General features: G+C 45.4%; 1 protein-coding gene and 1 pseudogene across 13 annotated transcripts in view; both read right to left on the bottom strand.

Annotated features, from left to right (window-relative positions):
* The window catches only part of STX3 (syntaxin 3), a 58,598-nt gene extending 41,292 nt beyond the window's left edge, over positions 1 to 17,306 (bottom strand). For 6 of the 13 annotated variants that reach the window (XM_058438735.1, XM_058438736.1, XM_058438730.1 and 3 more), the window contains exons 1-2: positions 9,480 to 10,189; positions 8,751 to 9,314 (exon numbers count right to left, since the gene is read on the bottom strand). In XM_058438735.1, the coding sequence (XP_058294718.1) occupies positions 8,751 to 8,780 (30 nt within the window). In that variant the 5' untranslated portion in view covers positions 8,781 to 9,314; positions 9,480 to 10,189. Of the gene's footprint in view, positions 1 to 8,750; positions 9,315 to 9,479; positions 10,190 to 16,975 lie in introns of those variants that run through there. The other 7 variants (XM_058438733.1, XM_058438737.1, XM_058438742.1 and 4 more) reach the window with 3 other exon arrangements.
* LOC116468827 (olfactory receptor 10V1-like) lies at positions 14,785 to 15,821 on the bottom strand (annotated as a pseudogene).
* Positions 17,307 to 24,706: the final 7,400 nt, after the last annotated feature.

Here is a 24,706-nt window from a genome sequence, read left to right as displayed (position 1 = left end):
ATTGTTGCAAGGATTAAATCAGTACTACAGGTGACATGTTTAGAGCAATGCCAGGCACATATTAAATGCCCAAGATCGTGCTATCTAAAGCAGAAAATTGGGCCTTGTTTTTGCTAAGAGTTTCTGTCAAAGATGCAATTCTAATGCCAATTCTTAGACGGTGACACTAGATGTCTCAGGAGGAGAGAATTTCATGTATTCATTGGCATTTACCTCATGTGCTTTAAATCTGTCATTTTTCTACTATATGCTTTTAAAGAAACAGAGCTCCCTCTCAATTCTTCTTCCACTTCTTCTCCAAAATTTTGATATTTACCACTCTTGTGATCATTCCCTTTTTTTTTTTTTTTTTTTTGAGACAGAGTTTCGCTCTTGTTGCCCAGGCTGGAGTGCAATGGCTCAATCTCGGCTCACTGCAACCTCCACCTCCCGGGTTCAAGTGATTCTCCTGCCTCAGCCTCCTGAGTAGCTGGGATTACAGGCATGCACCACCATGCCCGGCTAATTTTGTATTTTTAGTAGAGACAGGGTTTCCGCCATGTTGGCCAGGATGGTCTCAAACTCCCAATCTCAGGTGATCCACCTGCCTCGGCCTCCCAAAGTGCTGGGATTATAGGCATGAGCCACCGCACCCGGCCAATCATTTATTTCTAAATAGTTTGTCATTTCTACTTTGATTTATCTTTAGCCCGAGAGTTATTTAGAAAGGCGTTCTTACATTTCCAATATGGATTAGCCTGGGGAGGACAATTATTGTATTCATTTCTAATTATATCACTGTTAGGAAACGGCCTATATGACTTTTATTCTGTGAGATTTGGCATTTTCTTTGTGTCTTAATACATGGTATTTCTTAATCTTCTATGTGTGTTTCAGAAGAACTTGCATTCTGCTTATCGGATACAAAAATCATTGAAGTCTAATCCTCACATGCCATCCTACTTGCTTTTGCTTCTCCAGACCTGAGGTGGGTCTAGAGAAGAAGGATAAAAAGTCCCAAGTAAGGAAGAAGAGGGGGAAAAGGCCCTCTACGTAGATGTTATGTACACTAACAAGGAATCTGTGGCTAGGAAGGTTAATTCATCCAGAATCACACAGTTAATAAGGAACACAGCCAAGATTAGAAACCTGGGTGGTCTAATCCAATGTTCACTCCTTCATTAACTCAGAGAGGCATCTCAAGGCCTCATTACCCATCAGCACAGCCACAATGTTCCATGCAAAGTAACAGATTCATTTGTTCATTCATTCATCCGGCAGTATTTATTGCACATCTAACATCTGCCAAGCAACAGTCCATGCGACACGCCACCACATGACAGGTGAGGACAGTGCTTAGCCCAAGGAATTAAACACCCAAGAGAAGACGCAGTGCCCAACCTTGCCGGAATTCAAGGTTGAGCCTGGGGAAGATGGAATCTTATTAGAGAATGTTGGCAGAAGTGACTCCTTGGAGAAATTTTGAGGAATGCGTGGATTTACCCAAATGAAACCTACAAGAAGGCCACTCAGGGTGAGAAGATCAGACCTTCCTCCTGCTTTCTCTCTCATCCCAGGAGCCATTCAAGGAGATTCAAAGAAGGCCTTCTTCTTCCTCCTGGAGATCTCAGGTGTCCTTTAGATCCTTCCTCCTCCACCCCACACTTCTTCCCTCTCTGACTTCCACTCCCTTCCCCTGTCTCCTGCCCTGGCCTCTGGACACCACCATGGCACTCAGTTCTCAAGGACACAGAGAGGAGGAAGAAAGGAACTAATACTGTCTTACTCCATCCTCAGCCTTCTCCCCAAACCCTCCTTTCAGCCTCTGTCTCGCAAGCTTCCTCTCCCTCATGGTCATTCTAGAATACTTAAATAACAGTGACAACGCGCAACCTTCACTAAACACTCAACATGCACTGAGTGAGGATCTTTCTAAGATGTGTGCTTTCTATGGACCATGACAGTTAATCCCTAGGCCAGTCTTCTGGGGATATTCCCCATCTTACAGCTGAGAAAACTAATGCATAAAGACACCAAGTGACCTGCCCAAGATCCTGTGGACAGTGGGCACATGAGCTAGGAGGGGTGCCTGGGCAGCCGGCTGCTGGGTCTTTGTCCTCAGCCATCTGGAGTATTGCCTCTTAACGGCTGCTCCACCACCACCCTAGCTGTAGCATGTAGCACCAGCCACAGGAAATGTGCTTCCAGGGCACTAGAAAACAGATGACGGAGCCCTGCCGACAAGGTCACAAAAAAACAAGAGACTAAGCAATTGTCAGACAGGCCAGAGGAAGCTAAGGAGACGCGACAACTGAATGCAATGTGGTGTCCTGGATCGCATCCCAGAAGAGAAAGAGGACATAAGTGGAAAAACTAGTGAAATCCAAATAAAGTCTGGAGTTGGGTGAATAGTAATGTACCAATATAAGTCTCGTAGTTTTGCTAAGTGTACACTGTAATATAAAATGTGACCAAGTGAGGGAACCAGGAGAGGACTAGACAAGAACTCTCTGTACTATCTTTGCAACTTTTCCATAAATCTAAAAGTAGGCTAAAACTTAAAAATTTATTTAAAAAAAAAATCCTGATGCCATACTGAGCTGTCCTAACCCAGACAGCTGAACATACCCAGACAGTTGAACATACCCAGACAGTATTTGCTCCACTAATCTCTTTAGGTAGGGGTTGAACTTCACTCAGTTTCCAGATGGAGACTGGGGAAAGTTGCCATGGAGCTGGTCCAATGCCAAAAACCAGGCTACCCTGAGAGAGGAGATGGGGTGAGGGCAGTTGCCGAGGGGCCTAACATAAAGGTGGCTGGAGATAAGGCCCCTCAGGGACTACAGAATCTGCAGGCAAATACATTTACAGAATATCCCCATTCATCAACGGGACGGTTTGGTTTACAGCTTTACAGGCTTTGGGCTGGGAGGGTACAAGAGAGAATGAGACACACGTGGTCTGTGCTCTTCCAGAGCACAAGAACTAACAGAGCCAGTGGCATCTGAAATTGCAATACCATGTGGCTATTTGTGTATACCACCAAAAATAAAGTTTGTGGGGTCTGAGGAAAGGCATGGTCAGTGCTGTCAGCCTGGGAAGCTGGATGACACTGGAACTGAGACTTTGGAGATACGTAGGATTTTGCCAGGAGAAAAATGGAGTAGCTAAGTTTTCACCATGGTAGCCACATCTTCGCCTTCATCGTCTTTCTAAATAGGGGCAACCTTCCATGTCATCTTGGGCTAGGTGTTTAGGTGTAGTTAGGAGCCTTGGAACTCCGTCCTTGGGGATGGACCTGTAAGGTCTGGCTTCATTAGCAAACATATGGGTTCCCTCAGTAAATGTTCCACTTCAGGTAGGTAAAGGTTCACTAGCCCACAGGGAATGGAGCAAGACAAGTAAGTCGTAATAATGAGTAAAGGATGTGTAAGGGTCAAGCTGTTATTAATCAACTAAGAGACAAATGTTTAATACAGGCCTACCATGCAGAGTGCTAGGCACTGGGGCTCCAGAGGACTATTAAAACTGCTGTTGCATCAGGGGCATATAGTGCAGTTAGGGACACAATCGAATACAGTGTAAGGTGATACGAAGAAGCAAGACACACATGTTCAACTCTTGAGCCCACCACGTCCCAGATGGGGATCTCAGTCAAACCTGAGTCTCAATTCCTTCACTTGTAAAATGAGAATAATATCTCAATTCCCTTGTTTGTAAATGAGAATAATATAAAAACTCACTTTGCTTTGCAGGGTTGAGAGAATTAGAGACAAGGTATGTAAGGTATGTAGCACAAGTCTGTCCAATAGTAGCTGCTCAATAAATGATCATTGTTATTGTAATTGATAATGGTAACAAGAAGTACTAGAAACATTGACCTTAAAGACAAAAGGACCTAGAAGATAAAGGGTCCAACTTATAAAAAGCAATGGACAGTGGTTTCAAACCCACTCCATGGTAACAAACAAACAAACAAAAATACAACCCACTGCAAAGCAACATGCACCCCGTGAGAGCTGCAAGAATGGAGGAGAGTATTCTAGGTTGCAGTTACAGACCACTACTACCTATAAAAAATGAGTTTTGGAAGATGGGTAGAAATTTTGACAAAAGGCAGGGAGGAAGCTTTGGAAGAGAGAGAGGACAACATGAACAAATGTCCCTCCCTTAGCTCCTGCCAATTCCCCCAACTTCCCCCACACTCACAGGAATAAAAATAAAATTAATCCCCTTCTCTCATCCAAGCATCTTCTGGCCTCCAGCTGATGGGGCTGTAATCCCTACTCAATCCCCATCACTCTCAGCTCTGCTTCCTGTCTGCTCACAGAAAAACAGCTCTCCCAGAGAGTGAATCCTCCCAGGTACAGAAAAGCAGGGAGGCAGGAATCCTGACTTGTATGAAATTTTATGACTAGAGAAGGACAGAATCTCAGTGAAGTGCAGATTGGTATGTTAAGGTTCAGTTATGATCCAAAGCACCTGGCACATAAAAACGGCTCAATAAATATTTATTAACAAATTAAGCTTTAAAGGGGAAGTACACAGCTCCATGTTGCTGATGGGGTTATAATGTTATCCTAAGGAACTATGATTCCACAAAGATCCTGGAGCTTCCAGTGGGGAAGGAGGCCAACAACAGCCATTTAGGAAGCAGCAAGACACAGAGAGAGTAAAAAGTCAGTCTGGCCTTTAGAGCCCCAGGTGGTCGATTTCATTAGTGTGTCCCTATTAGTGCTGGTCTTTGAAGGGTCATTACATCCACGTCATTTCTAGTCCTCTATAGATCAGTCTCCAAGGGAGCCCAAAGCCTTCAACCTCTATTCCATACATCACTGGCTTCTCCATCCATCATCTCCCTTTGATTGTTGGTCCTCTTGTCCATCCATCATCTCCCTTTGATTGTTGGTCCTCTTGTACTACATGTCTTTGTCTTCCCCTGTGTAATCATTTACCCTTTGATACTAGGACTTTGTCAATCCTGCCTAAACTTGATGCCCAGCAGGATGCTAGGCACACAGAGGTCACAAAGCTCTGATCATGGTGGTCAGCAGGTACCATGCACATGCGACTCTGCTGATGCTCCCTTGAGTTGTTTATGTGCTTGATGGTTTATACACTAATGGGAGAGTGATTAAGACAATCTAGGATCCTTGCCTTTCTTGTTAAGCCTCAATTCACTCACTTGTAGAATGAGAATAATAGAAAAACCCACTCTGCTTTGCAGGGTTGAGAGGATTAGATACAAGGTATCTTTATGTATCTTTACATAAGATACCTTATGTATCTCCAACCACCTTTATACATCTGAAAAGGTCAGATTGGGCTGGAAGAAGCAGCTGAGCTCAAGCATTACTTCTTCTTGGGAACCCACCCAAAGCCTAATGCCCATCTCCCATCTTCCAAAGACTGGCCAACAGCGTCTTCCTGTGGTTGCTTCTATCACAAGGATGATATCCTCATGTCTATTTCTTCTGTTTCTTCCTACCTGACCATGAACTTTCTAAGGGCCAGGAACATGCGTTTATCACCACCACACTCCAGCATCTAGTACAAGGACTGGCACACAGTAGGTACTCAGTACTCAGCAAATGTTTGCTGAATGAAAACAGGGCCATGCAAAAGATCACTAGAGCAGGAACTGTCTGGACTCAGCAGATTTAAAGTTCAGCTGCTGAGAAGTCAGAGAAAACCATGTCCTGGGATAGGCTGGGTAGAGGCATTGCACATTCTTGGCAAGCCTGTCCTCTGTCACTGAAGAAGCAGGCTGTCGAGGGAGCCCACCAAGAAGAGCAGTGCAAGAGATGAGATGAGATGAGACCAGGTGAGTCAGGTCTTGTGACCATGGCCTCAGGAAGGGATGCCCTTCTGTGTGGACGCTGCTACCAGCAGGCCAAGACAGAGGAACTCACAATAACAGTGGTGGGTGATTGTCACAGATTATCTCATTTTACCCTCACGATGATCCTATGGGAAAAGGGTGATGAGCCACTTTACAGGGGCAACTCTTGAGGCCTCAGTCCCTGTAGACTTCAAAGCCTCAGGACAGGCTCACAGACAATTAAGCATTTTATAAAACCACACATTCTTAAGGTTGGTGAAGGCCTTATATCTCCGAGTTCACCTCCCCTCCAAGAGATGCTCAAATTCCTACAACATTCAACATTCCAACAAGCTTCTTGCCTCCTTCCCATGCTGGAGGGTACACCATCTACTCCATCCTTGGGCAGCTCTGTCTACTAAAAATGCATTCTTACAGATTCCTCATTTCTACCCATCAACCCCACATGTTCTCCTTGTATCTACCCAGAGCAAAGCCAATCTCAGGCACTGAAAGCCCTCCAGCTCTCGGGAGGCAGTTACCACCTCCCTTCCCCAGGATTTAGAAAGAACACCACAGAAAGAGATTGCATAGGCTGCTCAATGTGCAATTTGTTTCATGCAGGTTAACAAATGCTTCTAATTGATAATGGAAATCAGAGGGAGAAGACGTATATCTTGTTTCAGTGAGGGTGATCCCTGGGAGTCTGGCTGGGGAAAGGGGATAAGAGGAGGTGAACTGACACCAAAATCCACGTAACCTTAACAGTCTTCACAGAAAAACCTATAATAACGCCAGAAGGGACTTCTGAGATCAACTCAATTCCTTGTTGTACAAAGGAGGAATTGAGAAGCAGAGAAGTTAAGTGATGCAAAGAAGCACAGTGATCAGAGTCTTGGAACCTGCCACCTGTGTCCCTTTGTCCCGTGCTGCCATGCATCTGCTCCAAGACGCTACAGAAGCCACCCTGTGATTTCAGAACAATCCTCCCATAATAACACCACCATCTCCAGTCTCACTTTCACCACATCCCCAAGAGGGAAGGGGAGGAAACCTATCATTAATTCCATTGTACAGAGGGTAACCATGAGGCACCAAGGAGAGGCAAAGAGACTTGCTCAGGGTTTCCAGGCAAATTAAATTTCTTCTTGGAACTCAAAGCTCAGTTAAGACTCTTTGCTCATTGTTGACAACGAGATACTGAAAGGGGGCATGGAGTATCTTCCTCTGGAAATGGATTTCCTAATAAATGGAAGAGTCTGCTGCTCAGTTTTGTACTTTTTTATGGTTGCTGGGTGTGCTGACACAGAGAGATCTTCAAAATCGTGCTCTTCTTTTCCTTCTGCCTCCCCAACCAGCGTGCTTCAAGGGAAGGAGCGCTGTGGAGAGTGTCAAGAGCCTGGGTTCCTCTCCTGGTGGTGCCCTGGCCGGCTCTGTGTCCTGGAGCATCCCTCCTACCCCGTGAGCAGCAGTTTCCCCATCTATAAAAACAGGGGCAATAAATTCTGCCCCATCAGTAACCTGGACGCTGTGAGGCTGAGATGACTAAGCACAAGCCTGAGGCAGGGAGGCCACTCCCACAATAGGCAACTGTCCCTTTGCTTCTCTCACTTCCCCAGCTACCTGCCTCCTCCGCAGCCCTGCTACACAGGACAGGTGAAACAGGCATGAAGGTCTCATCCAAGCAAGGGAGGAAAAGGATAAACTCTTGTAACATCATCCCAACAGTCCCTGGCATTTTCCAAAGAGCACTCACAGTTATTAGCATAATATTTCACCATTTAATAAGTCCTCCGTGCCATGCACCCTAAAAGTGTTCTTACGCATGTTCTGTTGCATTTCAAAGTACCCATTTTACAAATGACAAAACTTAGGCTGGGAGTTTAAGGGATCACCAGTAAGCAGTGGAGCCAGGAGGCAACCTCAGTTCTAATCCAGTCCAGTGCTTCCCAAACTGTAATGTGCCCGTGAATCACCTGGGGAAATTGATGAATAATTAGATTCTGATTCTGCGGCTGCTACACTTGTGACAAGCTCCAAAGTAGATGGACTGAACTCTTGAGTGTCAAGGGCTAGATTTTAATTCTATTAAGGTAGAACCTGTGCCAGTGAATCTCCAAGGCTTAGCACTGGACCTCCCCATAGAATACACTCAATAATTATGTACTGCATGAGTCAATGAATATCTGGCTTAAAATCCCATGCGTTAACCCTTTTCTGTGTCAAGTTCCATTGGATCATCTGATTCTCCCAACAAATTCCTAGGGTATGATCATTCCCATTTGATAGATAAGGAAACAGAGACTTAGAGTAAGTAGCCTAAGGCTTTACAGCTTTTGCGCAGCCAAGGCTGGAAGCAGTCTACCTTCAGATCCTTTGACCTAACCACAGCTGTTCCAAAAGATACGGCGGGGGAGGGGGGACAACGACACCCGTGGATAACAATTACAGACCACCGGTTGGAGAGGAGCTGACCCATCCCAGCATGTGACCGGCTCACAGCTCCAGAGGTCACCAGGGAGCTCTGAGCTGCTCCCTGGGGGAAGGGGCAGCCAGGCCTGTAGCCCCTCAGGAGAGAAACAGGAAAGGGAGAAGGAGGCTGGTCCTGGGCATAGTGCCAGGCAGCAGTGGGCAGGTGGTGAAGGGACCCCTGACCTCCCCGGCCCAAGCACCCACTTCGGGAACCAGCTCTGGACAGACACTGTCCAGCTTGCGGGGTGGGAGGGTTAGAGGCGTTCAGGAAAATCATTGCCTAGCGATGAATCACCGGGCACATGACCCCGCGGGGGAGGGGAGGAGAGGGTGCGGAACCGGCGCGGAAAGCGGTGGGGGCTTGGGGAGGGCAAGCCTCCGGCTCGGGACCCCTCCAGCCTCGACTAGGGGAGCAAAGGGAAGCCCCTCTCCCATGCAGCACCCCTCTTGGCAGCACCCCGCCTGCGGCGAAACTCACGGCCTTCAGCTGCTCCAGCCGGTCCTTCATCCTGAAGCCCAGGCGCCCGGAGGCAGGTAGCGCGTCCCAGGTGAGCGCGTCCCAGGTGAGCTGCCGGAAGCGGCGGCCGGGCCCGCCGGGGCGAAGGAGCTGGAGGCGCAGGCGGCGGCGGGTGGCGGCCGCTAGCTAGCAGGAGCGTCCGAGGCCACAGGAGCCTCCGCCGCGCCGCCCCCTCCGCCCCCACCGGCGCCGCGGCGCTCCAAATCCGGCTCCCGGGCCGGCGCCGGCGCAGCGCTGATCCGCCCGGGACCCGCCCCTACCTGGCCGCGCCCCGCGCTCCTTCTTAAAGGGCCCGCGTCCCGCCACCGCCCAGCCGCCCGGGGCGTCTCCAAAGCCCCCTTCCCTAACCCGAGAGCACTCCAGATACGCGTGGAGTCCGGGGAGAGGCCCCTGCACCGGCGGATCCTGCCACAGGGCCGAGGAAGAGCAAGAGCGACTGTCTGGCTGCGGTCATTCGCTGTCTGTGCCGGGCTCCTCGCTAGGATCCAGTTCTTAGCCGACTCGTTGCTAGGCGGGGACAAGCTCCTGAAAACAAATAAGACAATGTGATGTGGGCTACATTGGATGGCAGTCCAGTGTTCTAAAAATATCCCGCCAGGGGGAAGGCCTTCCGAGTAGCGGGATCCCGCGCAGCCTCCGGGCTGCTGGCAGTGAAAGTGGGGGGGTGGGGGAGGTGTCCAGAGGAAAGACCTGGAGATCTGGAGATACAGGACGGTCAGGGTGGTCAGAGAAGTTGGATCTTTTGCTTGTTGGAAATCGGGACCGCTCCAAGAAACGTAAGCAACTCGATGTTGTTAGTGCCAGTGGAGACACTTGGCACTCACAATTTGCATACGTTTGGGAAAGCATCGTTTCTCAAGAGGACCCCGTTCCCGTGTCTGTAAATCAGAGATGATACCCACTTCGTAGTTTGCTGTGAAGCCTGTGAGCGAGGAGGGGCTTTAAAATACAGAGCTTTGCACTGGAGCGCTCCCCCTCCTCGCAGCCTGCGCGGTGTGCAGGTGGTTCCCAGGCAGCTTCTGCTTCCGGAAGAGCAGATCGTCCCGTTATCTCGTCTTCTCCCCGCCTCTCCCTCTTCTCCCTACCCAATTTGTCTTCTTGGGAACAAATGACACATTCATCAGAGTGGAGCTCCACAAACGGGACTGACGAGCCGAAGATTTAATTCTGAAGAATAGGATCTGCTCTGTGCTTTCAGGTTAAAAGGCTGTAAATATCTTTGTAATTCTAGCAGTACTTTGCCCTCTTCTGCCATCTGAATGCGTGCTCCCTGCTGACCTCATCGGCTCCCATAAAGATACGGTGCGTATGGCAGAGGTCGGGCTTTCAGCCGGCCCCGCGGGTCTCGGCCCTAGTTCTCTCTCGCGTGCTGCACACTTCCCTCTGCCCGCTGTGCTCGCTGAGCAGGGTGTCCCCGCCCTAGTACCGGGAGGGCTTCCGCGCCCCCTGGTGGTCATACTAGGAAAGGCGAGTAGGTCAGAAATACACGCTGTCCCACCTCCTTCCCCTAACACGTTTGGGGAGTTTGGGGGGGTTGTTTGTTTGTTTGTTTGTTTGTTTGTTTGTTTGTTTGTTTGTTTGTTTTTTGTTTGTTTGTTTGTTTGTTTGTTTGTTTGTTTGTTTGTTTGTTTTTAGACAGAGTCTCACTCTGTTGCCCAGGTTGAGTGCAGTGGCGCGATCACCGCTGTCTGCAGCCTCGATCCCCTGAGCCCAACCCATCCTCCCATCTCAGCCTCCCAAGTAGCTGGGATTACAGGCGCGCGCCACTATGCCCGGCTAATTTTTGTGTTTTTTGTTTTGTTTTGTTTTGTTTTGTTTTGTTTTGTTTTGTTTTGTTTTGTTTTTGTAGAGATGGGGTTTTGCCATGTTGCCCAGGCTGGTCTAGAACTCCTGTACTCAAGCGATCCGCCCGCCTCGGCCTCTCGAAGGGCTGGGATTACAGGCGTGCGCCACTGTGCCCTGCCCCTTAACACATTTTTGTTAGTGGGGATAGGTACGTCCCCACACTTCAAGAAAATAGAGCCTTCTGAGAGAGGCCGAGATATGAATAACCCTTCACGTTAGGAATCTGAAAAGGACTATTGGGGTCTGGAGTAAGAAATTCTGTTTCTACAGCAGGAATCAAGGTGGCCTGTCAGCCTCTGCTCAGAGGGTTCCTGTTACAGGATAATTGTTTTGAAAAGAGTAAAATCTTGACTCCTCTACAAATATAAAATGCACACACATCAAAGACTTTAATTCATTAATGAATGAGGAGACCAGTAAAGGGCTAGCCCTGTCCAGAGGAAAACACAAAGTGTACACACATATATAGGCAATCAGGAATGCTGAAATGAACATGTTAATAAATGCACAACTGGCCGGGTGCAGTGGCTCACGCCTGTAATCCCAGCACTGTGGGAGGCTGAGGCAGGCAGATCACTTGAAGTTAGGAGTTCGAGACCAGCCTGACCAACATCTTGAAACCTCATCTCTACTAAAAATACAAAAAATTAGCATGACAGTGCACGCCTATAAATCCCAGCTACTCGAGAGGCTGAGGCAGAAGAATCTCTGGAACCTGGGAAGCAGAGGTTGCAGTGAACTGAGATCATACCACTGCACTCCAGCCTGGACCACAGAGCAAAACTCTGTCTTAAAAATTATATTTTTAATAAAAATAAATAAATAATAAATGCAGAACTGGCCTCGGGGTGCTGGGAGAGCAATTGCACTTCTACCAGGCAAAATTCATTTGCATCTCTACGGACAAGAATCATTGGCATTCCTATGAATTTTCTACAACTTACCAAGTTGGAAAATAGCTGCAAGATTTTATAAGGCACAAATCACTAAAAAATCAGGTAATCCAGAAAGGGGCTTTAGATAAGGCCTAGCATGCCATAAGACACCCAATAATTTTTGGAGTTTTTGCCATTTTAACTTTTTTAGTTTTTCCAGACATTCCCAAGGTGGCACCTTCCATAGTTGTACAGTGTCAACTGTGTTAAAAGTTCTTTGTCGGGGACTGTTGTGGGGTGAGGGGAGAGGGGAGGGACAGCATTAGGAGATATACCTAATGCTAAATGACGAGTCAATGGGTGCAGCACACCAACATGGCACATGTATACATATGTAACAAACCTGCACTTTGTGCACATGTACCCTAAAACTTAAAGTATAATAATAATAAAAAAAAATTCTTCGTCAGCTTGGGCAACAGAGTGACACCCCATTTCTACAAAGCTTACATAAATTGAGCCGGGTGCAGTGACTCATGCCTGTAGTCGTAGCACTTTGGGAGGCTGAGGCAGGTGGATCATGAGGTCAGGAGATCAAGACCATCTTGGCCAACATGGTGAAATCCCGTCTCTACTAAAAATACAAAACTTAGCTGGGCGTGGTGGTGTGTGCTTGTAATCCCAGCTACTTGGGAGGCTGAGGCAGGAGAATTGCTTGAACCCGGGGGGGCAGAGGCTGCAGTGAGAATTGCTTGAACCCGGGAGGCAGAGGTTGCAATGAGGCGAGATCGCGCCACTGCACTCCAGCCTGGTGACAGAGCAAGGCTCTGTCTCAAAAAAAAAAAAAAAAAAAAAATTAGCCAGGTGTAGTGGTGCGCACATGTAGTCCCCAGCTACTCAGTAGGCTGAGGTGCAGGATTGCTTGAGCCCAGAATTTTGAGGCTGCAGTGAGCTATGATCACACCACTGCACTCCAGGCTGGGTGACAGAGGGAGACATGTCTCAAAAAAAAAATTAAAAGTATATATATTCCTTTAAAAAGAGTAACAGGATATTCATAATGAAGTACAGGTAAAGGGCAATTGGATAATTGTGGCTTTAAACTCCTTGTAATTAAAGAAATAAGCCATCTAATGTATTTCCTCGTGTGAATGTTTGAATAGCCATACTGAATTTTACTGCACTTTTATAACTTTGTTTTGTTCTGATATCTCACACAATCACTCAGGGAGGGAGTTAGGGTAGATATTATTATCCCCATTTTATTATAAATTAAATTAAGTACAGACAAATAAGATGATTTTCCCAAGCTCACATAGCATGCTGATAGGCATGCTGCAAAAGGCAGTGGTTGCCTGCCCAGGCTGTGGAGCCAAACTACCCAGTTCAAATCTCAGTTCTACCACTAATGGTTGTGTGACCTTCAGCAATTGATTTAATGCCCCTGTGCCTCAATGTCCTTATCCATAAGCAAAGATAATAATAATACCCATCTCTGCTGGGCGCGGTGGCTCACACCTGTAATCCCAGCACTTTGGGAGGCCGAGGTGGGTGGATCACCTGAGGTCAGGAGTTTGAGACCAGCCTGGCCAGCATGGTGAAACCCTGTCTCTACTAAAAATACAAAAATCAGCCAAGCGTGGTGGCTCATGCCTGTAATGCCAGCAACTCAGGCGGCTGAGGCATGAGAATTGCTTGAATCTGGAAGGAGGAGGTTGCAGTGAGCCAAGATTGCACCACTGCACTATAGCCTGGGTGACAGAACAATACTCTGTCTCAAAAAACTAATAATAATAAATAATAATAATAATAGTACCCATTGCATGGGTTTTTGTGAGGATAAGTGAGTTAATATATATGAGAATTGTTACTTCCGTAATTCAATAACTTGAAAAAAAGTCTGCTAACCCTTTATAACTGCACTGCTTTCTCAGAGAGCATGGGAAACTGAGAAATGCCTGGAATAGTTCATTCACAGATAAAATAATAACCATCTTGATATTCAGAGTCAGCATTTTCCAACATAAGTTCAGCATTCTCCAACATAATGCTGCATTTATAAACATAAGTTCAACAACACAACCCATTTCAAGACATCCTCCAAAGAAAAAAGAGTTTGGAAAACATGGCAAAATACATCCCTCAGCTTAGGGAATCATGACCGCGCATTTGCGGGAGAAAGGGGAGGGGAATGAATAGTCGTGGGGAGAACATTTCAGAGGCAGACTGATACAGAGCCAATGATTCATATGGAGACCAATAAGCTCTGGTATAAAGGTAAGAAAAGAGATCGGGTGTGATGGCTCACACCTGTAATCCCAGCACTTTGGGAGGTCAAGGTGGGCAGATCAACTGAGGTCAGGAGTTCGAGACCAGCCTGGCCAACGTGGTGAAACCCCGTCTTTACTAAAAATACAAAAATTAGCCAGGTGTGGTGGTATGGCACCTGTAGTCCCAGCTACTTGGGAGGCTGAGGTGGGAGAATGCTTGAACCCCAGGGTGTGGAGGCTGCAATGAGCCAAGATTGCACCACTGCACTCTCCAGCCTGGGCAACACAGCAAGACTCTTATCTAAAAAAAAAAAAAAAAAAAGAAAGAAAGAAAAGAGAAGCTACCAAAACCCCAAGACTCCGATATTTTCCCCATCACCTTTCCCTGGAATAGAAATTAGGATGAAAGATTATTAATTCAAAAAAAAGCACAAACTCAGTGGTCCCAGTTTCATTTGAATCCTATTCTTGGCTTAGCCCCACATGTGCATTGTTTGGGACTGCTGAGAACCTAAGAACAACATCTGGAGATAAATCCAAGGTAGGGCAGATTTTACATGATGGTGAAGATGGCAATAACCACATTTACTGCCATATCTCCCTTTTTTTTTTTTTTTTTTTTTTTCAGATGGAGTCTCACTCTTGTTGTCCAGGCTGGAGTGCAGTGGTGTCATCTTGGCTCACTGCAACCTCTGCCTCCTGGGTCCAAGTGATTCTCCTGCCTCATCCTCCCAAGCAGCTGGGATTACAGGCGCCCGCCACCACGCCGGGCTAATTTTTGTATTTTTAGTAGAGACAGCGTTTCACCAGTTTGGCCAGGCTGGTTTCGAACTCCTGACCTCAGGTGATCCACCCACCTCAGCCTCCTAAAGTGCTGGGATTACAGGCGTGAGCCACCTCGCCCTGCCCATATCTCGCTTTAAAAGTCACAAAGTATTTTCACTTAATATATCTATTGATCCTCAGAAGTACCCCCAGAATTTAGATCCTGCAGGTGTTTTAATCTCTATTTTGGAGGTGAAGAGCCTGAGGCTGGGAAATGGAAAATGACTTTTCAAAAATAACTAAGAAGTAACAGTATAAAACACAATCAACTGTTGTCCCCCTTCTTATCTTTCTGGCAGTATGCCATGTGTCTCTGCCCAGCAGTATTGAAGAGTGGCATGTGTTTAGAGCAGCAGAACGCTCATCATTGCACTCTTCAAAGCATCCTTAAGTTCTGTGTTCCTCATGCTGTAGATCAAAGGGTTCAGCACAGGGGTAATGAAGGTGTAAAGCAGAGACACTGCCTGGCCCCTCTCAGGACAGTAGCTAGAGCTGGGACACAAGAAGACGAGGCGTGTACATCAGTCCTGGAGGAGAACCACAGTCAGGTGGGAGGAAAGGTGGAGAAGGCCTTGTGCCTCCCCTCTGCAGAGCAGATCTTCAGGATGGCGGCCATGATGAAGACATAGGAGAGAGTGATGAGCAGGAAGGGGACGGTGAGAACGGTGATGCTGACCCAGACATAGTGGCCTCATGGACCCAGGTATCTGCACAGGCCAGTCTCACATGACAGGGAGGACATGACAGTAGAACATGCTGCTTTCTTTGCTGCTGCATAAAGGGAGTTGGGAGATAAGCATGGTCAGCTGCATGGCTAAGAAGAACCCCAGCAGCAGAGACCCCAGGGTCAGCTGGACACACAACCTCCAACTCATGATGAGGCTGTAACAGAGAGGATGACAGATGGCCACAAACCAGTCAAAGGCCACGACGGCCAGCAGGATGCAGTCAGCCCTTCCCAGGAAGATGAAGAAGAACATCTGGGCTCCACAGCCGGGCAGGGAAATGAGGTTTCTCCCCATGGACAGGACATTGGCCAGAGTCAGAGGGGCAATGGTGAAAAAGTAGAAGATCTCCAGAGCTGCAAAATTTGTCAGGAAGAAGTACATGGAGGCTGGGCATGGTAGCTCATGCCTGTAATCCCAGCATTTTGGAAGGCAGAGGCGGGTGGATCACCTGAGGTCAGGAGTTCAAGACCAGCCTGGTCAACATGGTGAAACCCCACCTCTACTAAAAATACAAAAATTAGCTGGGTGTGGTGGTATGCCCCTGTAATCCCAGCTTCTAGGGAGGCTGAGGCAGGAGAATTGCTTGAATCCAGGAGGTGGAGTTGCAGTGAGCCGAGATCAAGCCATTGCACTCCAGCCTGGGTGACAAAGTGAGACCCTGCCTTTAAAAAACAAACAAACAAACAAAAAACACTGCCTTCTTTTAAAGGCTGAATAATATTCCATTGTATGTATATGCTACCTTTTGTTTACCCATTCTTCTGCTCATGGACACTGAACTATTTCCACTTTTTGGCTATTTTGAATAATGCTGCTGGGAACATTGGTGCACAAATACATCTTTGAGTCAGCACTGAAATTTAAAACACACTATACCATTCCCAGACCACAAAGCCCTCTACTTTGATCTCTTGCCTGATTGTCAAGAGTACAGCCTCTAGTCTAGGTTCTAATTCCTGATCTGATTGACCAAGGGTATGACCTCGGATAACTTGTTGAAGCTTTCTGCTGCAACTTCTTTATCTATAAATATAAAGGTAAGACGCAGGTCAAAAAAAATGTTGTGAGAATAAGTGTATCTGGCTCCCAGTCAGCTCTTCATAAATGTTAGCAATAATCATTAATACTATGAAGTGAGCTTCCTGAGAAATGTCTTAGGATGTGCTAGGGAGGCTGAATGTTGCCTCCCTAGTTCCCTTTTCCCACCTCATGGGAAACGGGATGTAGGGAGAAACTTCACAGCTAAACCACTTGGGTCCCATGTTTTGCGGTTTTTACCAAAGTGTTTTTGTCTGTGGGTAGTTGCTAGTTGACCTTTCTGTGGGGAGAGTGAGGCCTGGGACCCCCTAGTTCACCATTTATTGATGTCACTCATAATGTCTGTTTGGAAGACTTACTTGTTGTTAGTATCATTAGCATATAATGTCACTTCATTAGCTCCAGGCGGTTAAACTATTGTGAATGTTTCAATTCATTTGTAACTCCACACCAGGAAGTCCCTCACAGGGTTAGGAAATCCCAAAGCCCGTAGGGTTCACTGGTCCATTCCCCAGGGTTTAGACCACATAACAGCCCAATCAGCCCAGTCTTCCCTTTACCCTTCCTTGTCTTCTGCGCAGAGAGGCTGATGATCACATCCTTACCTGAAGCTGAGTAGAGCCCGAGGTAGAATCTTCTTCTTACTATCTTGGGAACCACGGAGTCAAATCTCAGATAAACCACCTTTCACCGAGGGAAGCACACATTTAGATTCTGTTAGTCCTTTCTTGCTGCTGCTTCAAAAGAGAAGGCAGTGGGGCTTTCACTGTAGGTTCTTTCTCAACTCTCTCTCCTTCTCATATCATTTCTGGAGAATTCCCTGCCTACTTTGGTTCAGTAAAGCCCCAAGAGGATAACTTACCTTTCAACTTGACCATCCCCAGTAGGGTTAATGTTTGAACACAAACAGGAATTGCTTAAAGACAAGATAGTCTAAACTGGTTTAATTGCTACTAGACATATATATATATTTGAGACAGAGTCTTGCTCTGTTGCCCAGGCTGGAGTGCAGTGGTGCGATCTCAGCTCACTGCAACCTCCACCTCCCGGGTTCAAGCAATTCTCCTGTCTCAGCCTCCCAAGTAGCTGGGACTACAGGCGCACACCACCACGCCCAGCTAACTTTTGTATTTTTAATAGAGACAGGGTTTCACCATATTGGTCAGGCTGGTCTTGAACTCCTGACCTCAGGTGATCCACCCACCTCGGCCTCCCAAAGTGCTGGGATTAAAGGCATGAGCCACCACGCCCAGGCTACACTTAGCTAGCTGTATTTTAATCATTGCTTAAGTTTTTATTCTCCACATTTAAGATAAGTTTGGCAAAATAGCCAGCTTTAATTCATCAAAGCAGAGGCTAATTTTGTGCACCTAGACAAATTCTCAGAATCTTCAAATTTCAGCCAAGTGCCTCCTGTTAAATGAAGATTAATTCTGATATATACACTTTCCTCCACCCTCCTCCAAGAAGGAAAAATGATTCCATGTTTCATGCTCTGTACTGGCTTTGTGCCCACCCCAATTATAGCAGTTATCACTCTGTGATATTATAGGACTTGTTGTTCCACCTCTACCAGGATAGGTCCTCAAAGAGAGTAACTAATTCAGCTAGATATTGCATTGCATTTTCTCGTGTGGTGCTAAGCATATAGCACATGTTTAGCATTCATTGATTGCAGAATATTATATCACTGGACATTCCTTCATTCATTCATCTAATGTTGTTCAAGACCATACATACTTTTTATAAATGAAGCATTTTATGCAAACTGCTCATATTGATACATGGTCAAGATTGTATAAAATATAGAAAATAGATCAGGAGTGGTGGCTCACACATGCAATGTCAGCAATCTGGGAAGCTGTGGCAGAAAGATCACTTGAGCCCAGGAGTTTGAGACCAGCCTGGGCAACATAGCAAGACCTTATCTCTACCAAAAAAAAAAGAAAAGAAAAATGTCTTTTTAATTAGCCCGATGTGGTGGTGCACACCTGTAGTCCCAGCTACATGGAAGACTGAGACAAGAGGATCCTCTGAGTCCAGGAGTTTGAGGCTGCAGTGAGCTATGATGACACCACTGCACTCCAGCATGGGTGACAGAGTGAGACCCTATCGCTTAAAAAAAAAAAAAAAAAAAAGGAAAAAATAAAATTTCCAAACTTGCATTATTCATGAACAACCTTCATGACTTATATTTTATCTCAGTTATAGATATTATTTACTTAACATTTTTCTTAAATTCAACTCACTCACTTTTTGTTACATAACAATGTGTATTGTACTATTTATATATACTTATCCCTCACTTATAAATAAATACAAAAGATGTTTAAATCCTTATTCATGTAGAACCTAAAACTTTCACTTCCAATACGAATAGCTCTGAAAACTCTGGAACCATTATTGAAAAGAAGGACTTACAGGGTGTGTGTGTGTGTGTGTGTGTGTGTGTGTGTGTTTGTGTGTGAAAATTTGGCAGGAGTTTTTCAAAGCAGTCTTGAAAAAAAATACAAAACCTTTCCTTAAGAAACAGTCACACCCATTTAAGGGTGTATGTGAATCCTGGGCTGGGATATATTTTAAGGACATACGAGTGGTCAAGTGTCCACTCAAACAAAACCATTTAATTGCACTAGAGCAGTAATTGCAAGCTGCTGGCCTACAGGCTACAGACCATGAATAAGCTTTCAGATGGGTTGTGTTTCAAGGTTTTGTTCTACTGCCCAGTGCTTCAGGATGCACGTGGTGGAGCAGCTGCCATGTTTGAGTTGCAATTCAATTTATTTGTTTATTTTTATTTTTTTTTTATTTTTATTTTATTTTATTTTATTTGAGACGGAGTCTCACTCTGTCACCCAGGCTGGAGTGCAGTGGTGTAATCTCAGCTCACTGCAACCTCCGCCGCCCCCCAGGTTCAAGCGATTCCCCTGCCTCAGCCTCCCAAGTAGCTGGGATTACAGGCACCTGCTGCCACCATGCCAGGCTAATTTTTGTATTTTTAGTAGAGACGGGGTTTCACTATGTTGGCCAGCTAGTCTTGAATCCCTGACCTCAGGTGATCCACCACCTCTGCCTCCCAAAGTGCTAGGATTACAGGTGTGAGCCACCAAGCCCAGCCACAGTTCAATTTATTTCGAGTCTACACTCTTTCTGCTAAAGCCAGAAAAACAGTCTCTGCATAACACAGAAAGCAATATTTTTAAAAAAATTTTATATAATGGTTATACATATCTGGGGGGTACATGTGATATTTTGATAGCTGTATACATGTGTAATGATCAAACAGGGGTAATTGGAATATCCATCACCTCAAATATTTATCTTTGTGTTGGGAACATTACAATTCTTCTCTTTTAGCTACTTTGAAATATACAATAAATTATTGTTACTGTAATTTCCCCACTCTACTATTGAACACTAGAAATAATTCAACCTATTTAACTGTATTTTTGCACGTCTTCACGAACTTCTCTTCATCCTCCCTCCCTGCTTCCATTCTCAGTCTCTGGTAACCACCATTCTATTGTCTACCTCCATGAGATCCACTTTTTTTAGCTCCTACATGTGAGTGAGAAAATGTGTCTTTCTGTGCAGAAGGCACTATTTGACAGTACTTTATTAATTCCAACCACACAAAATATTTTTAACTTTCTCTTTCTTCTTTAAGTTCTACATTTCATTATCCCAGTCTGCCCCTCTCTTTCCATTTCTTTTGCCTTTCTTTTTCTCCATTATCTATGCCTGTAAGTATGGTTCTCTATTTGCTGAATTTGTTTTTTTTTTTTTGAGATGGAGTCTCACTCTGTTACCCAGGCTGGAGTGCAGTTGCGCAATCTCAGCTCACCGCAACCTCCGCCTCCTGGGTTCACGGGATTCTCCTGCCTCAGCCTTCCAAGTAGCTGGGATTACAGGCACCTGCCACATCACCTGGCTAATTTTTGTATTTTTAGTAGACATGGAGTTTCACTGGGTTGGCAGGCTGGTCTCGAACTCCTGATGTCAGGTGATCTGCCTGCCTCGGCCTCCCAAAGTGCTGGGATTACAGGCCTGAGCCACCGCACCCAGCCTATTTGCTGAATTTAATGTGCCTTTAACGGTTCTCTATTTGCTGAATTTAATGTACAAATGAAAACTCATATTTTAAAAAAGCTTCAGCGAGAAAAATCTATTGACTCCTTTGCAAATGGCACCAGCCCTTAGCCATTTTCTGGCCCATCTTCTAGAATCAGACTCCAGGGAGTTTGGAAAAGAAAGTGATGGGATCCCAGGCAACTATGAGGCTGTTACCATGATCAATGAATTATTTTCTCCCACATTCCCCATTGATTTACTGAGAGCCTCTAGCTGACCCCATCATTTCAACCTGAGTCTCCCAAATGCAACCACTAACCCCAGTGGACACAGTTGGCAAGTATGGGCTGTGTCTCTATGGCTTGAAGGGGGGCCCAGCCAAGCTTGCTATTGATAAATGAGGCCTCAACAAACACCTACATCTCCCCTCTCTAAGAATAGTAAGCATTTACACTCCAGTAAATGTTCTATGCCCCCAAAGATCTTTTTATTTTTATTTCTATTTATTTATCTATTTATCTACTTATTTTAGAGATGAGGTCTCACTATATTGCCCAGGCTGATCTCAAACTCCTGGGCTCAAGCAATCTTCCTGCCTCAGACTCCTGGATTGCTTCAAATTACAGGTATGAGCCACTGCTAAAAGCTAAGAGTGAGGAGTGAATTTTACTTCAAAAAATTATTAAATCATTGTATTTTTAGTGTTTTTTTCTTGAAATTTTTTGGTTTCTAGGTCAAACTTACCTGGGTAACAATCAAACCTTAAAATATATCTAAAGGAATTGTGTTCAGTAATTCAAAGATGGACATGAGCCTAACAATTTGCGTTTTCAGGCCAGGCGCAGTGGCTCACGCCTGTAATCCCAGCACTTCGGGAGGCCGAGGCGGGCGGATCACGAGGTCAGGAGATTGAGACCATCCTGGCTATCACAGTGAAACCCCGTCTCTACTAAAAATACAAAAAATTAGCCAGGCGAGGTGGCGGGCGCCTGTAGTCCCAGCTACTCGGGAGGCTGAGGCAGGAGAATGGCGTGAACCCTGTGGGGCGGAGCCTGCAGTGAGCCAAGATCGCGCCACTGCACTCCAGCCTGGGGGACAGCAAGACTCTGTCTCAAAAAAAAAAAAAAAAAAAAAATTTGCATTTTCAGTTTGCTCATAGGCCAGGTGCCCAACACTTTGGGAGGAGAGGTAGGAGGATTGTTTGCATCCAGGAGTTAGAGACCAGCCTGGGTCACATAGTGAGACCCCATCTCTACAAAAAAAAAATAAAAATTAGTCAAGTCTGGTGACATGCACCTGTAGTCCCAGCTACTCAGGGGGCTGAAATGGAAGGATCACTTGAGCCCAGGAGTTAAAGCCTGCAGTAAGCCGTGATCATGCCACTGCACTCCAGCCTGAGTGACAGGGCAAGATCCTGTCTCAAAAAAAAAAAAAAAGAAAGAAAGAAAAAAAACCAATTTGCTTATGAGTTGACGTCTACAGCCTGGATTCTGTTACAGTAGACTTACTTCATTCAGAGCTAAAGGACCATTCCACCTAGTACCATTTCCTTAAGTCTTTGCTGTTGGTTATTTACATAACCATTTCTCTGAAAGTATTCCCAGAAGATTGTCTTCATTCGGCTAAATTCATAGGTGGTTAAAGAAAGAGTTCTCATGATCAAATGTTTTGGGAAACTCCAACCCTACAAAGATTGTTTCATTCTAGGACACCCCAGATGAAGTGCATGTGAGTCCTCAAGAGGAAAGCAGTGTTAGTATGCACTTTTCTTCCTCTTAGCCATGGAATTTTTTTTTTACCAGTCATTTGAGGAAAGTAGGCACCTGAAAGTAAGCCAGCATTTTAAGAAATGCTGATTTATTCTGTTCTAGAAGAGAAGATGATACAACATCTTACGGTAACTCCTTTCAGCAGCATTTGAGAATTCTGATATCTTGTGGCTACTGGAACTTAACACACTTGCCTTCTTAGCTAATAGTCACCTAAATAATGTAAATGCATTTCAGAAAGAAAAGAGAAATGGATTTTGTTTCTAGGAAGCAACAGAATCAAGACCCCAAGTCGGCCGGGCGCGGTGGCTCACGCTTGTAATCCCAGCACTTTGGGAGGCCGAGGCGGGCGGATCACGAGGTCAGGAGATCGAGACCATGGTGACACCCCGTCTCTACTAAAAAAAATACAAAAAATTAGCCGGGCGTGGTGGCGGGCGCCTGTAGTCCCAGCTACTCGGAGAGGCTGAGGCAGGAGAATGGCGTGAACCCGGGAGGCGGAGCTTGCAGTCAGCCGAGATTGCGCCACTGCACTCCAGCCTGGGCGACAGAGCGAGACTCCGTCTCAAAAAAAAAAAAAAAAAAAAAGACCCCAAGTCATCTGAGATCAGGCTTAGCAATTTATATAGGACTATTAAGTCCACAGTCTCACTTGATGGTACTTTCAACAGGCCTCACAAGCAGACTGATTTTAGAGATGAAAAAAGACATTGTGTCTTCACAGCCAGAAAACGGATACACAGCAACAAAAGGAGAGTCAATAGAATTTACAACAATTCCTGACACTTAGGTGTCTTTTTTCCCTTAACTTCTTATGGTTCATTCAATTTTCTTTTCCAGGTAGAAATAGCTTCTTGATCAACAATATCCAGAAAGAGTCAATGTGTTCTGAGCAGCAAGAACCTTGCAATTTCTTCTTTTTTTTAAAGAGCATGCTTGAGTTCCTTCTTCCTCATGTTGCAGATCAAGGGCTTTGGCACAGGAGTGATGCATGTGTAAACGGTAGACACTACCTTGCCCCTCTCATAAGGGAAGATGGAGCTGGGGCACAAATAGGTGAGACTTGTTCATTGTGCTGGAGGAGAATTAAACCAGGTGGAAGGAGCAGGTGGGAAAAGCCTTGTGCCTCCCCTCTGCAGAGCAGATATCAGGATGGCAGCCACAATAAAGAAGTAGGAGAGTGTGATGAGGAGTTAGGAACAATTAGGACATCGACACTGACCATATGATTTGTGTTATAATTTAACATTTACAAAGTTTCATTTATATTTCATTTCAATCCTATAATACTTAATATCTTGGGCAATGGTTAACATGCAGCTCTGCAGATGGCAAAACAACAATTCACAGAGGTGAAATTATTTTTCCAAGTTTGCACAGTTCATCAGTGGCTGATGTGGGATTTTAACCTAGACTTTTGACTTTATATGTAATCTTCCTCCACTATTATGGGTAATCAGCAAAAAGAGACCGTGAGTGTCAGAGGGGGGGCCACCTGAAGCTGAGCTATGGCCTGCCTGACATCTTTAGTTAAAAAAAAGAAAGTTGGCTGGGCATGGTGGCTCATGCCTGTAGTCCCAGCACTTTGGGAGGCCAAAGTGGGAGGACTGCCATACCCAACTAATTTTTGTATTTTTAGTAGAGACAGGGTTTCACCATGTTGGCCAGGATGGTCTCAAACACCTGACCTCAGGTGATCTGCCCACCTCGGCCTCCCTAAGTTCTGGGATTACAGATGTGAGCCACTGCAGCTGGCCAGGAATAGCTATTCTTATATCAGACTAAACAAACTTTAAAGCAACAGCAGTTAAAAGAGACAAAGAGGGACATTATATAATGACAAAAGGACTAGTCCAACAGGAAAATACACAATTCTAAATATATATGCACCTAACACATTGGAGCTCCCAAATTTATAAAACAGTTACTACTGGACCTAAGAAATGAGATAGACATCAACACAATAATAGTGGGAGACATTAATACTCCACTGACAGTACTAGCCAGGTCAACAAGACAGAAAGTCAACAGAGAAACAAGGAACCTAAACTATACCTTACAGCAAATAAATGTAACAGATATTTATAGAACATTCTACCCAACAACTGCAAAATATACATTCTATTCATCAGCGCATGGAACATTCTCCAGGATAGGCCATATGATAGGCCACAAAACAATTCTCAGTAAATTGAAATTATATCAAGTACTCTCTCAGTGGAATAAAATTGGAAATCAACTCCAAAAAGAATCCTTAAACATGCAAATACACGGAAATTAAATAACCTGCTCCTGAATGATCGCTGGGGCAACAATGAAATCAAGATGGGAATTTAAAAATTATTTGAACTGAATGATAATAGTGACACAACCTATCAAAACCTCTGGGATACAGCAAAAGTGGTGTTAAGAGGAAAGTTCATAGCATTAAATGCCTACATCAAAAAGTCTGAAGAAGCACAAATAGACAATCTAAGATCACACCTCACAGAACTG

Source organism: Hylobates moloch, unplaced genomic scaffold (genome assembly GCF_009828535.3).
Source record: "Hylobates moloch isolate HMO894 unplaced genomic scaffold, HMol_V3 SCAFFOLD_5, whole genome shotgun sequence".
Classification (NCBI taxonomy): domain Eukaryota; kingdom Metazoa; phylum Chordata; class Mammalia; order Primates; family Hylobatidae; genus Hylobates; species Hylobates moloch.
This window is presented reverse-complemented; position numbering and strand designations above follow the sequence as displayed.